This window comes from Chiloscyllium plagiosum, chromosome 23 (genome assembly GCF_004010195.1).
Source record: "Chiloscyllium plagiosum isolate BGI_BamShark_2017 chromosome 23, ASM401019v2, whole genome shotgun sequence".
NCBI classification, from domain to species: domain Eukaryota; kingdom Metazoa; phylum Chordata; class Chondrichthyes; order Orectolobiformes; family Hemiscylliidae; genus Chiloscyllium; species Chiloscyllium plagiosum.
The window spans coordinates 27790653-27808333 of record NC_057732.1 but is presented as its reverse complement, the minus strand read 5'-3'; the positions used below and the strand labels follow the sequence as shown (position 1 = coordinate 27808333).

The 17681-nt window shown below is 39.3% G+C and overlaps 1 protein-coding gene across 2 annotated transcripts in view; it reads left to right on the top strand.

The window, feature by feature from the left end:
• Positions 1-17681, top strand: part of tubgcp6 (tubulin, gamma complex associated protein 6) — a 62493-nt gene that overhangs the window by 42724 nt on the left and 2088 nt on the right. For both annotated transcript variants that reach the window (XM_043713746.1, XM_043713745.1), the window contains exons 20-25: positions 45-213; positions 5289-5430; positions 7250-7444; positions 9226-9358; positions 13401-13614; positions 13923-14122. In XM_043713746.1, coding sequence (XP_043569681.1) covers positions 45-213; positions 5289-5430; positions 7250-7444; positions 9226-9358; positions 13401-13614; positions 13923-14122 — 1053 coding nt within the window. The remainder of the gene's footprint in view (positions 1-44; positions 214-5288; positions 5431-7249; positions 7445-9225; positions 9359-13400; positions 13615-13922; positions 14123-17681) is intronic.

Here is a 17681-nt window from a genome sequence, read left to right as displayed (position 1 = left end):
CTTCGGACTTGATTTTAAGTTTGCGTACATTATTGTTGTTTCAGCTGAGCCACCTATCACTCATCTACTTCAGAATGTGATAAGTGAACCCGATTTATTGCCCTTGGATCCTTCAGTTCGTAGAGCAACAGATGCAACAGCAGTGCAAGCAAGTAGTCTCATCTCACTTCCAGTACTAATGAAGCATTCCATCACAGCTCCGCTTATAGCACAGTAAGTATTTTTGACTGAAATGGCTATTGTCACAGTAGCAATTTCTTTAAGTTAGTGATGCAGATCAGCATGGTAATTTTAAGAGCTCTGACTCAGAACCACATTTCATATACTGAAAATCTGGAAAAGAATAGGCCAGGAAAGATAATTTGAGAAGGAAAATGACAGTTAAAATTTAAATCTTTAATTATATTATATCACCACTTCAATTTACAAGTTTTGGGTTGGACAGATGTAGGTTTCAAAGTAAATTTGACAATAATAGGATACTAATTGAAACAACATGTGTACATATATATAAAATCAAAATACTGCAGATATTGGAAATCTGAAATCTGCTTGAGAAACCTGTCTGGCAGCAGCTGTGGAGGAACAAAATATGTTTAGAGGAACATGTATGTACATAGTTGTTTTTAGTAAAGCATCACAAGGCACTTCACAGGAGCATCAACTAACCACACAAGGAACTATAAGGGCTGATGGTCAATGAGGAATATTTTAAAGAGCATCCAAAAGGAGGAAAGAGAAGTGGGAAGATTGAATTCCAGAGCTTAGTTCTTGGCAAACAAAGGCATGGCTGCAACAGTGGCATGGTGACAACTGGGGATGATGAAGACTCTAGAATTTGAGAAGCACAAATAATCTTAGATGAATGAATAGAATTAGAGGAAATTACAAAGATAGGGAGTTGCAAGCCCATTCAGGGATTTACAGACATGTGCGTTTTAAAATTACTATGAATTTTAAATGCTGCTATTTGATAGTGGAAAGAGCGCATGTTTATTAAGAGGCAATCTGCATTCATCTTAAATAACCAAAAGCAGCAACCAGTCTCAAAGATGGTGCTGTTGGAAATTCTGAGCTAACATTTTCAGCTAGAGGTTGTGTGTCCTCTGGGACACCCAAGATAATCACTCTGCTCTTCCAGCCGCTTCACACCAGGAGTTATAATTGCTAGATTGTATTTTACGACACAAGGGACTTCTCACTTGGCAGAAAACAATGCTATTTTAATATTTTACATGGACCATGTGGTTGTGTCATTAAATTACTCTTTAAAAAAAGCACAGTTTCAATGACCCTTCTCTTCCTAGTTAGTGTCCGCTGCACCTTCACTTCACCTCCTGCTGACCCAGCACCTGGGCATGTAACAATAACAAGTATATCGTTTTGGATATTCTTGTTGGGGGGGGGAGATGGACTTACCAGGAGTAAGTCATGGGGTACAGGTCTCTGGCACAGAGTCAGTCCCTGTTGCTCAGAAGGGAACAGGGAAATGAGTAGAGCATTAGTCATTGAGGACTCCATAGTTAGTGGGACAGATGGGAGATTCTGTGGGAACGAGAGACTCTCAGTTGGTGTGATGCCTCTCCAGTATCAGCGTCCGTGATGGTTGGGATATCTGGTCGGCATGGACAGGTTGGACCGCAGGGTCTGTTTCCATGCTGTACATCTCTATGACTCTATGTCTTGGATTGTGTTTTCGGGATCCGTAAGTGGGATAGGGGGAAGCGACACCAAGTCGTGGTCCACATAGGCACCGAAGGCATAGGTAGGAAAAGGGATGGGGTGTAATGCAGAAATTCAAGGACCTAGGGTGGAAGCTTGGAGCTAGAACAAAGAATTGTTATCTCTGGTTTGTTACCCGTGCCACCTGCAAGCGAAACAAGGAATAGGGAGAGAGAGCAGTTGAACAAGTGGCTACAGGGATGGTGCACGAGGGAGGGATTCAGATGCCTGGATAATTGGGGCTTATTCTGGAGTAGGTGGGACCTTGACAAACGGGATGGTCTACACCTGAACCAGAGGGGTACCATTATCCTGGGAGGGAGGTTTGCTAATGCTGTTCGGGAGAATTTAAAATAATTCATCAGGGGGATGGAAACCTGAATTGTAGCTCCAGTGTACAGGAGGTTAAGAGTCGTGAGGTCATGAATAAGGTTTCAAGGTCACAGGAGTGTACCGGCAGGCAAGAACGTGGTTTGAAGTGTGTCTACTTCAACGCCAGGAGCATCCGGAATAAAGGTGGGTGAACTTGCAGCATGGCTTGGTACCTGCGACTTTGATGCTGTGGCCATTTTGGGACATGGATAGAGCAGGGACAGGAATGGTTATTGCAGGTTCTGGGGTTTAGATGTTTCAGTAAGAACAGGGAAGGTGGTAGAAGAGGGAGGGGTGTGGCATTGTTAGTCATGGACAGTATTATGATGGCAGAAAGGATGTTTGATGAGGACTCCTCTACTGAGATAGTTTGGGCTGATGTTAGAAACTGGAAAGGAGAGGTCACCCTGTTGAGAGTTTTCTATAGGTCTCTGAAAAGTTCCAGAGATGTGGAGGAAAGGATTGCAAAGATGATTTTAGATAGTTGTGAAAGTAACAGGGTAGTAATTATGGGGTGAAAATGTGTTGCTGGAAAAGCGCAGCAGGTCAGGCAGCATCCAAGGAGCAGGAGAATCGACGTTTCGGGCATGAGCCCTTCTTCAGGAATCAATTCCTGAATGACCAAAATTCGGTTAAGTTTACTTTAGCGATGGAAAGGGGTAAAGAGTTAAATAGCTGGGGTAAAGGCGATTAGGCAAGATTTAGGATGCATAGGGTGGGAAAGGAAACTGCAGGGGATGAGCACAATTGAAATGTGGAACTTATTTAAGGAACAGCTACTGCGTGTCCTTGATAAGTATGCACCATCAGGCAGAGTGGAAGTAGTCGAGCGAGGGAACTGTGGTTTACTAGAAAAGTTGAATCTCCTGTCAAGAGGAGGAAGAAGGCTTATGTAAAAATGAGACGTGAAGGCTTGAGAGTTGCAAGTTAGCCAGGAAGGACCTAAGGAGAAAGCTAAGAAGGGACATGTCTGGAAGGGACATGAGAAGTCTTTGTCAGGAAGGAAAACCCTAAAGCTTTCTATAGGGATATCAGGAATAAAAGAATGACTAGAATAAGACTAATGCCAGTCAAGGACAGTAGTGGGAAGTTGTGCGTGGAATCTGAAGAGAAAGGAGAGGCACCAAATAAATATTTGTCATCAATGTTATCGAGAAGAATACTGAGATGCAGTCTATTCGACCAGACAGGATTGCGATTCAGAAGGAGGAGGTGTTAGCAATTCTGGAAAGTGTAAAAATGGCTAAGTCCCCTGGGCTAAATGGGACTTATGCTAAGATTCTCTGGGAAACCAGGGAGAGGTATACAGAGCCTTTGGCTTTGATCTTTTATATTGCCATTGTCTACAGGAATAGTGCCAGAAGACTGGAGGATAGCAAATGTTGTCGCCCTGTTCAAGAAGGGGAGTAGAGACAACCCTGGTAATTATAGACTAATGAGCCTTACTTCAGTTGTGGGTAAAGTATTGGATAGGATTATAAGAGAGAGGATTTATAATCATCTAGAAATGAATAATTTATTTTGGGATAGTCAACATGGTTTTGTGAAGGGTAGGTCGTGCCTCACAAACCTTGACTGATTTCTTTAAGAAAGTGACGGAACAAGTTGATGAGGATAAAGTGGTTAATGTATTGTATATGGATTTCAGTGAAGTGTTTGATAAGGTTCCCCTACGATAGGCTAATGCAGAAAATATGGAGGCATGGGATTGAAGGTGATTTAGCGGTTGGATCAGAAATTGGCTAGTTTTAAGAAGACAGGGGGTGGTGGTTGACTGGAGATGTTCATCCTGGAGCTCAGCTACAAGTGGTGTACCACAAGGATCTGCTTTGGGGCCACTGTTGTTTGTCATTTTTATAAATGACCTGGATGAGGGCATAGAAGAATGCATTTGTAAATTTGCGGATGACACTAAAGTCAGTGGAGTTGTGGACAGTGTGGAAGGATGTTGCAGGTTACAGAGGGACATAGACATGCTGCAGAGCTGGGCTGAGAGGTGGCCAGTGAGTTTAATGCGGAAAAGCGTGAAGTGATCCACTTTGAGCTAATGGTAAGATTCTTGCTAGTGTGGAAGAGCAGAGAGATCTGTGTCCATGTGCATATATCCCTGCAAGTTGCCACCCAGGTTGATAGAGTTGTTAAGAAGGTGTACAGTGTGTTAGTGTTTATTGGTAGAGGGATTAAGTTTTAAAGCCATGAGGTCCTGTTGCAGCAGTGCAAAACTCTGGTGCGGCCGCACTAGGAGTACGATTTACAGTTCTGGTCACTGTATTAAAGGAAGGACGTGGAAGCATTGGAAAGGGTGCAGAGGAGATTTACCAGGATGTTGTCTGGTGTGGAGGGAAGGTCTTATGAAGAAAGGCTGAGGCACTTGAGGCTGTTCTTGTTAGAGAGAAGAAGTTTAAGAGGTGACTTAATAGAGACATACAAGATGATCAGAGGAATAGATAGAGGTATTTTCTTGGATAGTGATGGCTCGCATGAGGCAACATAGTTTTAAATTGAGGGGTGATAAATATAGGACAGAGGTAGCTTCTTTACTTCGAGAGTAATAAGGGCGTGGAATGCCCTGCCTGCAATAGTAGTAGATTCGCCAACATTAGGGCATTTAAATGGTCATTGGATAGATATATGGATGAAAACGGAATAGTGTAGGTTAGATGGGCTTCAGATCAGTATCACAGGTTGGCGCAACATTGACAGTTGAAAGGCCTATACTGCGCTATGTGTGGCCATGTTAGGGGCCTTCTGAGTTTGCTGTGCTGCCGACATCACCACCTACAGCATGTAATGATGTCTCTGGTCCATGTGCAGACCCTTCTGTGGCCACAAGATGGCATGTGCATGTGGCTGAATGCTTAAACCAAAATATTGCTTAACTGACAGTCAATGAAGATCAGTAAGCACAGAAAATCAGATGAATAGAATTTAGTGTGAGGTACAATGTTGACTTGTGAATTTTGGATGATTCCAAGTTTAGGAAGTTAGAATATGGGAGGCTAGTAACTGCATTAAAAATCGATTGAAATTAATGAACTTCACACACTGAATAAATATTTTACATTTGTCAGAGTGGCCACTGAAACAAATACGCATGCTGAGAAAATTATAGACAGTTTTCTTCTGCATTTTTACTTGTTAAATTAATTTTATTAAAATGAACTATTTTCATTCCCTCCTTCCAAATTTTCTAGGGCTTCACTGGTAAATAAAGCCATAATAGATTATTTGTTTGTGGAACTGAACATTGAACAGAACTTTGAAGCACTAAGACATTTCCTTTTGATGGAAGATGGAGAGTTTGCCCAATCACTTAGTGATATGCTCTTTGAAAAGGTAAATTTGAATATTTGGGGATAATTATCAATTTTACTTGATTTTGGATTGACTAACAATTGTTTAAACCAGTGCTTTTCATCATTTGTTTTTGTTCTCTTAATATGTGACCTAGCTTTGAAGATTTGTTACTTGATATAGTTGCAATCTTGAGAATAGAGTGCATGTCTCTGAAGTATTTGAAGCAAAAAGCTTGCAATCTTCACACGATTAAAGATAAAATTGTGGGAATTATTGTCTAACATCTAAACTTCTTCTTCCATTCCTGTCATTCAGTAGTTTCACGTCTCTGGGAAAAAGTAGCTTATGATTCTGAAAAGGCCTCATCTTTTTATTTGTCTGCTTGGCTTGTCTGAGTGTTTGAAGAAACACGTGTAACAGGCAGTACTTGGTTCAAGCCACAAGAGGGAGCCATTTTTAGAACACCCAGTGTGTTATTGCATAAGTAGATACACTTGGTGTCAAGTACAGAAGAAAGATGGACTATCTGTTGTCACTGAACTCATCCAAGTACCTTCAGTAGCCCTAACTTTGAAACAATGAAATAAAGTTCACAAATTTCTCTACTCTGTTGTAACTTGTTTGTTTACAAACTGAGTACACTGTACAAATTTAAAATCATTATCACAAAATGTTCTGGATTTTGTTTCCTTCATTAGGACTGGAATGCAACATATGTTTAATATAGGTAATTGCAGCCTACCATGTATCTTAGCCCAGTCCTCAGGGAGCAGCCATACTGAACCAGTGTGACATTTTCCTTTTTGATACATTATTCATCCTCCGGCTTCTCTGACTGAGAGTGCTTGTTTAAAGCCAAATCGAAATCCCACTAGCAGCTGAATGGAAAAGGGCAAACTTATTATGATAAAGTACAGGTTTGAGACGGTCCAGGGATTTCCTTACGAACTCAACCTGTAAGTTTCTCTTGGTTCGTCCCGGCAATCGTATCTTTGGTAGTCTGGAATTAAAAAAACTCTTACAGTTTAGTTTGATTATCCTCTTCATTTACTAATAGAATCATTGTTACAACATAACTCTGATACCTACTAGCCAAGCTAACTGGATTCTAATAACCCAGGAGAGTAGGACATCACTCTTCCTTCAAGTGCCCTGGCAGGCTACGCTGTTGTACTATCACAAACAGACAACCTTTATACATAAGTTTACATGAGCTGTGCTGTCACAAACACAAAGAGTTAATAAAAGGACTGCATGTTCTGAACTAGACAGATAACGGATAATAGTGAAGGACAGTAATTCAGGAGTGAAGTTAATTGATACCGAGTTTTGTTTCAAGGTCAGAATCGAATATTGTTATTAATTTCACAAAGGAACAGCTGGGAATATTATCACTCTGTGTCCTATTTATACAGATTCACTGATGTTAAGGCAAATGTTTTTAATTGTCTTGCCCTCCCTGCCTGTCTGTTTTCTAGTGTGCAGCAAATGTGTTCTATAATTCAAAATTACATTTTAGTCTAAATGTTAAGGACAAGTTTTAAGACTATAAACTTTCTCATTTACACACTCTAATCTTATTGCCAGCAGGCAGAGCAAGTGAACTGAAAGGCCACTATCTAACCCAGTATATCACAGTAATGCATGCTTTGTTTAAAAAATAATTTTTATTTATGTTTCAGTAGAATTCAAACAGATAGCAGTTGTTTAAAAGCTAAACTTGTGAAATTGAGATTGATTAGTATAGCACTGATATTTATGCTTATGTTTTAATTTAATAAATGCTCATAACTTAATTCCCTTGAGTTTTGTAGACTAATTGCGAAATGGGCTGAAATTATTATTATTATTTAAATAGCTTGGATCTGGACAAACCCCTGGAGAACTTCTGAATCCTTTAGTTCTGAATTCAATCTTGAACAAAGCTTTACAGTATAGTCTTCATGGAGATTCCAAGCTCGCCTCTAATCTGACGTTTGCTCTTAAATATCTGCCAGAAGTGTTCAAGCCCAATGCATCTGATGCCTTGAACTGTTTGGAACTAAGATACAAGGTCAGAATGTTTTCTTAGAGATTTAAATATCTTTCATTTCTAATAATTTGTTTGAATGTGCTTTAATTCAGGCAATTTGAGCATTAATAAACAAATACAAAAATGACAAAAGTATTCATTTATAGACTAAGTTTCTAACAGAATTAGTGCCAAGTGAAGATCAAACAATTAAGTTTGGCAGTGCAATCTAACCTTTCCAGCCCAGAATGTTTGGGAACAAGAGGTTATAGTGCACTTATAAAATTGAGTTACAATGAATTGGAGAGAGGATAAATAAGAGTAAAAATCAGCATAGTCTTAACAGATCATAGGGTTGCTCTTTCATTAGAGAGAAATGACTGGGGCAAATGAGACTAAGTTAAAGTGGGAAATCTGGTCAGCCTGGATAATTTGGACTGAAGGATCTGTTTCTGTGCAGTGCAGCAATGACTGTATGACTGCTGGTGGTTTTTGCATCATACCTTGTGTGAGGGGAAAGGTTGAGAAGGATAGTCCTTAATGATAACCTCAGGCGGGTGTGAGAATTGAACCCTGTTTCAATCTAACTTGCAGAACAAATAATGAGACACGATACAATATTTTCAAAAGGATTTGGATCTTTAGAGAAACAGCTAGTGGTGGAAGGTGCAGTTCAATGTGAACAAAACTAACAGTACTTATTGAATGCAATAGTCACATAGCGTACTAGTCAACAGAGTTTGGAGGAATAGTATGAAAATATTGTGGGAATATGTCATCTTGCATTAACAGGAGAAAGAAAACTTAATGAACCCATGTTCATTGGTAACAGGTTGGACTTGCAAATGGAAAGTTTTTTTTACATACAGATTCAGTATAATTGTGCTTTGCACTGATCACTTGGCAATAAATACAATATTATTATCTTTGGACAAATATTGCATAGGACACCAAGAAGAAATTATGTTTTTAAGGGTCTGAATTTATTCTGAAAGAAAGTCAAATGATTTTGTGTGTTTTATCAAAATTATTAGTAATGTTTCCGAGTTTTAAAGAGATTGATAAAACACATTGATCATGCTGACGAAAGTTTCAAATAAAAGCGATCAGTTATTTTGACATGAGTAATTGGGGAAATTTGACTAATTATGTCATCCAAAAATATTGCAAAGTATATGAAATATGTCTCTACCTAAATCACTTGGAACTATTGGTATAAGTGAATTGAATGGACCTTACATGTATTCTTCAAGAAAGAAGGAATAGGTTGGCTTGATGAAAATGCAGAAAAATGGGATTGAGTTTAAACAAAAAACCTGTTGGTTTTTGACACTTTTTTGTTCCTAAAACTTTTTATGAATATTGAACAAATTTACAGATCCTTTCAAACAAACCTTAAGCAAAAGTGAGCTATTCTAAACAAGTTATTATATCTTATGCAGAATGAAAATGTTATGCATTCAAAAACAATTGATATAAATATACAGCTAAGCACGACACTAAGTTAAACTCACCATTATGGTGATGAATCCTCTCAATAATGGGGCTTTGCTTTATTTAAAGTATGGTGATATTCAAAAATGTGATGTCTCACTTCAGTTGTATATGAACTGAATACCAGAACATAAATTTATTATGCTTCATAATGAGTTGTAAGTTACCAAAATTACCAGACAACTTTTGAGAGATGCCAGGAAATTATTTTAGGATTAGAGAAGAATAGAGTGTAAATATGCTTGTTTTGAAATTGATATCAGACTGTATATATAATTACCCAGTCTCAATAATGAGCATTATATTTTTTTTCCTGTATGGTTTTATAGGTGAATTGGCCCCTCAACATTGTAATCACAGAAAGCTGCATGAGCAAGTACAACAAGATCTTTTCTTTTCTGCTGCAGTTAAAGCATATGTTCTGGACATTAAAAGATGTTTGGTTCCATTTAAAACGTACAGGTACAAAAATATTCCTTTTTTGATTAACTTATGTTGAGAATCATTGAATTTTTGCAAGAAGTAGTATGTAAGGTTGTATTTATATGGATTTATTAGTTAATTTTATTTGGCAATAATTAAAGACAAGATTAGCTTGAAAAGAGGACGTGAATTAATTATCATATAACTGTGCAAAGCGAAGTAGGAAAATAGACTGTGTGATCAACATATTATTAGATTGTCACTTCAAATGAATAAAATATTGGTTGTATAGCTAAAGATGCCTTGCACTAATGATTTGTTTTGGAGGTTATATTTGGTTTTAGCTGATGTAGAAAGGGAAAATCGAATAGGAATGCAATTTTGATTGAAAACTGACTTCGATAGACGTGTAAAGAAGGAAATGTTTGGATCATTCAAACATGTGTCGGTTACAGGCAGAGTCAAGAGAATTTAAAATGCACAATAGAGAAATGGCAAAGAAACTATATATGCTTAATTTATGTTTGTTTTCATTGAGGAAGATACAAGAAATCTAGCAGAATTAGGGAACAAAGTAACTCGGTAGAATTAGGACTTGAAGGAAATTATTAATAGCAAGAATTAGAATTTGAATCCCTGCAGTGTGGAAACAGGCCCTTCTGTCCAATAAATCCACACCAACCGTCCGAAGAGAAACCCATTCCTCTACATTTGCCCCTGACTAATGCACATAATCTACACATCCCTGAACACTATTGGCAATTTAATTCAGCCAATTCATATAACCTACACATCTTTGGATGTGGGAGGAAATGGGAGCACCCGGACAAAACCCGCGCAGACACTGGGAGAATGTGCAAACTCCACACAGTCGCCGAGGCAAGAATCGAACCTGGGTCCCTGGTGGTGTGAGGCAGCAGTGCTAACCACTGAGCCATCGTGCCGTGGTGCTGAAAGATAATAGTCCTGGTATTTGAGTAAAGGAGTATTGCTTTAGTTATATAGAAGCTTAGTTAGACACACCTGGATGCTGTGTGCAGTTTTGATCATCTTGCTTCTGGAAGAAAATGCCATAGAGAGCATGGCAATGAAGGTTCACCAAACTTGTTCTCAAGATGGTGGAACTGTCCAATGGAGAGAGGACAAAACAGGACCTGTATTCTCTATAGTTTTGAACAATGAAACATGATCTTATTGAAACATACAAAATACTTAGAGTTAGGCAGACCGGCAAGGTGCTGGTAAGATGTTTCCCCTGGATTGGGTGCCTAGAACCAGGAGGCACAATTTTAAAAAGAAGGGAGATTAGGATCAAGAGAAGTCTTTTTTTGCTCACAGGGTTGCAAATCTTCAGAATTCTTTTCCCCAGAGAGCCATGTAAGCTAAATCTTTGTGTATGTTTAAAGTAGAGATTGATAGATTTCTGATTACCAATGATGTAAAGGGTTATGGTGATATCACGGATAATAGATACTGAAGTGTTCGATCAGCCATGATTATTAAATGGCAGAACAGACTCAGTGGGCTAAATGGCCTACTCCTGTTCCTATGTTTTCCACTCCAAAGAAAACAGATCAACTTCTCCAATCTGTCTTCATACCTGAAATTTCTTCGTTCTTGGATGATTCTCATAAACCTCTTTTTCAGTCGCCACCACCTTTCAAAGGGCAGGTATGGATAAATAATAAATGCTGACCCAGCCAAAGCTGCCCATAGTCCATGAGTAAATGTTTAAAAAAAAAAGCTTGCTGCAATGCATTTAAAACCTTCCTAAATTCTGGCATCCAAAACTGTACACAATACTCCAGCTGAGATCTAGCTAGTGTCTTAAATAGGTTCAGCAAAACCTTCCAGCTCTTTTACTCTATATCTCTGTTAAGTAAGCCTAATATACTGTATTCTTTATTAATTATGCTCTGCATTTGTCCTGCCACCTTTTAATGACTATGCACATTTACATCCAGTGTAAAGTCTGGATGTAAACTAGACTAGTTTACATATAAACTCTGCTCTTGTATACTGGTTAGAGTGCTTGCTTTTATTTTATGCTTACTCTGCATATTCTTTCTACCAAGACTATTACCTCACCTGTCCCCACCGAACTTCATCTGCCCCATCTGCTTATTCCCTCAACTTGTCAGTGTCCTTTTGAAGTTCTATACTGTCCTCTTCACAGTTTACAATGGTTGCAAAGTTTGTATTGTCTGCAATCTTTGAAGTTGTCCCCTGCATGCCAAAGTCTAGTTCATTTAAATATATCAGGAAAAGCAAGGGGCTGAAGTCTAAATTACAGGGAACTCCACTACAAATTTTCAACCAGCCTGAAAAATATCCATTGACCATTGCTTTCTGTTTCACTACCACTTACCTAATTTTGGATCCATGTTGTTACTACCACTTTTGTTTCACAAGTTCTAACATTTATCACATGTCTATGTGTGATACTGTATAGAACATCTTACATATGTCCATATTCACCACATCAATCGCATTACCCTCATTGAACTTTTCTTTTATCTCTTCAGAAAGCTCTGGCACGTTAATTAAACAAATTTCCCTTAAGACATTCATGCTGGTTCACTTTAATTAACATTGGTCCATGTGATTATTTATTCTATCCTGAATTATTGTTCCTAGAATTTACGCCACCACAGAAGTTAAACTAATTGGTCTGTAATTGCTGAGCATTTCCTGGGTACCACTTTCTTCCTTGATGTATAACTGACAATGTATAATTATTGAAAGTAGTCAAGAGGCCACCTCAGGATTATTTTTCTGAAAATGAGGATTAAAGAAAGAAATTGCTTATCCTGAGACTTCAGTCTCTGCAGAAGTGGTTGAAAGTAGATTTAACGTGAATTTTTGCAGATATAGAGAATATGGGGCTGAAGTAATCGAAACATTTGGTTGTTTATTTAAAAGGAATTGAATGAATGCTTATTAGGAACATAATGCTCTTTGTAGAATCACAATATGAAAGTGCTAATCTCGATGAATCAGTGATCTTTTGATCCAGAACATTTATGTATCAATCTGTTATCTGTAATTGGTGAAATTGTGACTTCTTTAAATTGGGAATTTTGATCAAATTATAAAAATGTTTCCTATTATTGTACCTAAAGATAATAAAGCCCTCCTTTGTTGATAGGGTAATTGAATTTGGGAAGACACTATATATTGAGGTGCTATGTATCATACATAATGCCTTATGTCTAAGGCGTTTGGTATGCTTTCCTTTATTGGTCAGAGTATTGAGTACAGGAGTTGGGAGGTCATGTTGCGGCTGTACAGGACATTGGTTAAGCCACTGTTGCAATATTGCATGCAACTCTGGTCTCCTTCCTATCGGAAAGATGTTATGAAACTTGAAAGGGTTCAGAAAAGATTTACAAGGATGTTGCCAGGGTTGGAGGATCTGAGCTACAGGGAGAGGCTGAACAGGCTGGGGCTGTTTTCCCTGGAGTGTCGGAGGCTGAGGGGTGACCTTATAGAGGTTTACAAAATTATGAGGGGCGTGGATAGGATAAATAGATAAAGTCTTTTCCCTGGGGTCGGGGAGTCCAGAACTAGAGGGCATAGGTTTAGGGTGAGAGGGGAAAGATATAAAAGAGACCTAAGGGGCAACTTTTTCACGCAGAGGGTGGTACGTGTATGGAGTGAGCTGCCAGAGGATGTGGTGGAGGCTGGTACAATTGCAACATTTAAGAGGCATTTGGATGGGTATATGAATAGGAAGGGTTTGGAGGGATATGGGCCGGGTGCTGGCAAGTGGGACTAGATTGGGTTGGAATATCTGGTCGGCATGGACGGGTTGGACCGAAGGGTCTGTTTCCATGCTGTACCTCTCTATGACTCTATATGTACTGAAAATATACTACTCTCAGCATTAGCTAAAATTAGCTAATTCTGTTAACATTGTGGCATAAGAATAATTAATTAATTCAATAGCAGTACAATTGCAGAGTATTTATCATCTCTTGCTTCTGACCAACTGATCTTGAGAAGTCTTGTGCCTTATAAGCGTAAGCCTTCACCTATTTTTCTAGCATTATGAAATTTATAATTTATTTTTTTCTTTTAGCTTTAGTAAATCGTTCTTCAAATTCAGTTCAATTTCATCAACTTCAACTCTATCGGCATGAAATGCAGCATTTTGTCAAAGTCATTCAAGGTTATATTGCTAATCAGATCTTGCATGTGACCTGGTGTGAATTTGGACACAAGTTGTCATCAGTTGGAAACCTGGATGAACTCCACAGAACACATGCAGAATACCTCAACAAAGGCATTTTCAGGCAAGAATTGTTTATTTTTGTCTGCAGCCATTCTAAAGTATTTCCTGGTAGAAGGGAAAAGAAGAATACTTCTGATGAAAAGATTGAACAGAATAGAAAATGAGTTGCCTGCATGCCACATACTTGTACTTTGTAAGGGCCAAAAGTGGCTTTAGTGGCTCTAACTCTTATTCCATTACATCATAAAGCATACTTAAATCAAATATTTTTATTTTTGGACTTAAAGCGATGTCTATTCACAGAAAATATGGCTTGTAGTTGATAATAAAAGCAAAATATTTGGAACTAATGTTCTTTTATTTTTATAGGGGATTATTAACCGAGAAAGCTGCTCCAGTGATGAATATCATACACAATATTTTCAGTCTGATTCTGAAATTCCGTAGTCAATTGATCTCTGAAGCCTGGCAGTATGATGCTGAAAAGCAAATGACAATACATCCCAACTTTACTGTGATGCAGCAATCCTACAAAACATTTAAACATTACTCACACTTCCTTTTCAAAGGTAGGGTATGCAGGTTCATCCATCAACAGTTCCATTTCCCTTTAAGTCAGATGTAACATTACTGATATTACTGATGAAAAATATTTTGTTAAATCTGTAAGTGAAACTGTACCTGCAAAAATAACAACTGTCATGTGTAAATTTTTAAAAAATACATTAGTGGGATGTGAGCATCGCTGGCTGGCCAGTATGTATTACCTGTCTCTAGTTGCTCTTGAGAGGGTAGTGTTGAGCTGCCATTTTGAACTGCTGTAATCCACCTGTTGTGGGTTGACCCATGATGCCATTCAAGAATAAATTCCAGGATCTTGATCCAGTAGTAGTAAGGAACAATGATGTATTTCCAAATCAGAATGGTGAGTGGCTTGCAGGAAACGTGCAGGTGGCGGCGTTCTTGTCCTTGTCCTTCTTGATGGAAGTGTTCATAGGTTTGGAAGGTGTTGGCTGAGGATCTTTTGAAGTTTTGCTGTGTAGAAATGCTCCTACTGTGCATCAGTGATGGAAGGAGTGGATGTTTGTGGATGTGATCAAACAAGTGGGCTGTTTCGCCCTGTATGGTGTCAAGCTTCTTGTGTTGTTGGAGCATGCTTCCAGGTAATTGGGGAATATTCCACCACACTCCTGACTTGTGCCTTGCAGTTGATAACATGCTGAGGTGAGTTACTCTCCATAGGATTCCTAACCTCTGATGTGCTCTTGAAGTCTGTGTTTATGTGGTAGTTCCAGTAGAGTTTCTCAATGGTAACCCCAAGGATGTTATTAGTGGCTGATTCAGTGATGATAACACCGTTGAATGTGGAGAGGTGATAGTTACATTAGCTCTTACTGGTAATGGTCATGGTCTGGTGTTTATGTGATGTGAATGTTACTTGTGGCTTGTCTGCTCAAGCCTGGATATTGATTCGATCTTGTTGCATTTGATCATGGACTGCTTCAGTATCTGAGGAGTCACAAATGGTGCTGAACATTGTGCAATCATTGGCAAACGTCCCCACTTCCAACCTTATGATGAAGGGAAGGCCATTGATGAAGCAGCTGAAGATAGTTGGACCTAGGAACTCCTACAGCGTTTTCTTGGAACTGGGATGACTGACCTTCAGTAACCATTACTATCTCCCTACGTGCCAGGTATTACTCCAACCGATGGCAATACTCATGATAAACATTAATTCTAGTTTTGCTAGGGCACTTTGATGCCGCACTTGGTCGAATGCAACCTCGACGTTAAGGGCTGTTACTCCCACTTCACCTTTGCAGTTCAGCTCTTCTGTCCATGTTTGAACCAAGGTTGTAATGAAGTCAGGAGCTGAGTGACATGGTGGAACCCAACTGGGTGCCACTGAGCAGTTGCTGGTTGATAGCATTCTTGATGACACCTTCCATCACCTGACTGATGATTGAAAGTCGATTGATGGAGCATGTTATTGGCTAAGTTGGATTTCTTTTTATTAACTGGACATACCTGTTTTTCCAGGACATACCAATTTTCTAGATCATCAGGTGGATGCCAATACAGGTCGTTCTGCTATAATGTGCGTTTCGTTAATATGAATTTGCTATAACACGATTGACAAACTAGGGCAACGTTTCTATAGCGCAAACTTTTAAAGCGTTTTTTGGTTATTATGTGATTCTGGCTCCATTAGTTTAAATGGTGCTGCTATTACGTGATTTTCTTATAACATAGGATTGCACGAGAATGGAACTACCGCGTTATAGCAGAACTGACTGTATTGTAATTGTACTGGAAGGGCTTGGCTAAGTGAGCAGCTAGATCTGGAGCACAAGATTTCAGTACTATTGCTGGAATGTTGCCAGGGCCCATAATCTTTGCAGTATGCCGTGCCTTCAACTGTTTTGTTGATCTCATGGGGACCATTAGAGGAGGCTGTGATGGATCATCCACTTGGCACTTCTAACTGAAGATTGCTGCAGAAGCTTCGGTCTTATTTTTTTGCACTGATGTGTTGGGCTCTTCCATTGTTTCGGATGGGAATATTTGTGGAACCGCCTCATCCTGTGAATTCTTTGTTCACCACTATTCCCAAATGGATGTGGCAGGATTGCAGAGGTTGTGGGATCACTTAACTCTATCACTTGCTGCTTACATTGTTTGGCACACAAGTAGTCCTGTTTGGTAGTTTCACCAGGTTGTAGCTATATCTCGTGCTGCTGCTGGCATGCCCTCCTGCACTCTCTATTGAACCAGGATTGATACCTTGGTTTATGGTAATGGTTGAGTGTAGGATATACCAGGCCATGGCATTGAAGATTTTGCTGGAGTACAATTCTACTGCTGTTGATGGCCCACGGCACTCATGGATGTCCAGTCTTGAGTTGGTAAGTCTGTTTGAAGTCTGTCTCATTCGTATGGTGATAGTGCCACACAGCCCAATGGAGATTATTCCCGAGGTGAAGGGAGGACTTCATCTTCACAAGGACTGTGCATGGGTCACTCTTACTGAAACTGTCATGGACAGATGTCTGTGCAGGCAGTAGATTGGTAAGGATGAGGTCACATATGCTTTTCCTCTTGATTCCCTCACCCACCTGCCACAGATATAGTCGAGCAGCTAGGTCTTCTGGGACCCAAACAGCTTGATCAGTGGTGCTGCAGCTAATCTATTTATGGTGGTGGACATTGAAATCCCTCATCCAGAGTACATTTTGTGCCCCTACCACCCTTAGTGTTTCCTCCAAGAGTTGCTCAACATGGAGGAATACTGATTCATCGGCATCATTGTGCCCAAAAGTTGGTAGAATCACAAGTCAAATCCAAAACCAATTGTGGGACTACTTGTATTGCATGTATATTTGTTTTCTGTTCTTTGTAGATACATAACCATGATTTTTTTTTTAAATGATCAACATTGTCAAGATATTTGGAGCAGGAACCATTGTCATGACAATTAGTGGTTCTGTGACAGTGAATACAATAGATGCAATAGCATTATTTTTATATCTTCCATAACTTTTTGTGATGAGTTGGTATATTTTCAAAGCTATTCGTTTACTGAATTACATACTCTTTTTTTTTTAGAATAGATTAGATTACTTACAGTGTGGAAACAGGCCCTTCGGCCCAACATGTCCACACCGACCCTCCGAAGAGCAAACCCACCCAGGTGCATGCCCATTCCCCTACACCCACTCCTTCACCTAACACTACGGGCAATTTAGCATGGCCAATTCACCTAACCTGCACATTTTTGGACTGTGGGAGGAAACCGGAGCTCCCGGAGTAAACCCATGCAGACACTGAGAGAATGTGCAAACTCCACACAGACAACTGCTTGAGATGGAAATTGAACCCGGGTCTCTGGCGCTGTGAGACAGCAGTGCTAACCATTGTGCCACCCATAGTGTAATAACTTATTTGATTACAGCAAGCTAATTTGTAGATACTATCTGAAGTCAATTCCTGTATATGAAGTGTTGGAAGATCCAGTGTTCGTGTGATGTATTACTTTTGGAATCTTTTTCATTGTATGTCTGCCAGCCAGTGTCGAAGTTGCATTTGTGACTCTTAACCCAAGGTTGCTAGATCTTACATTTCCAT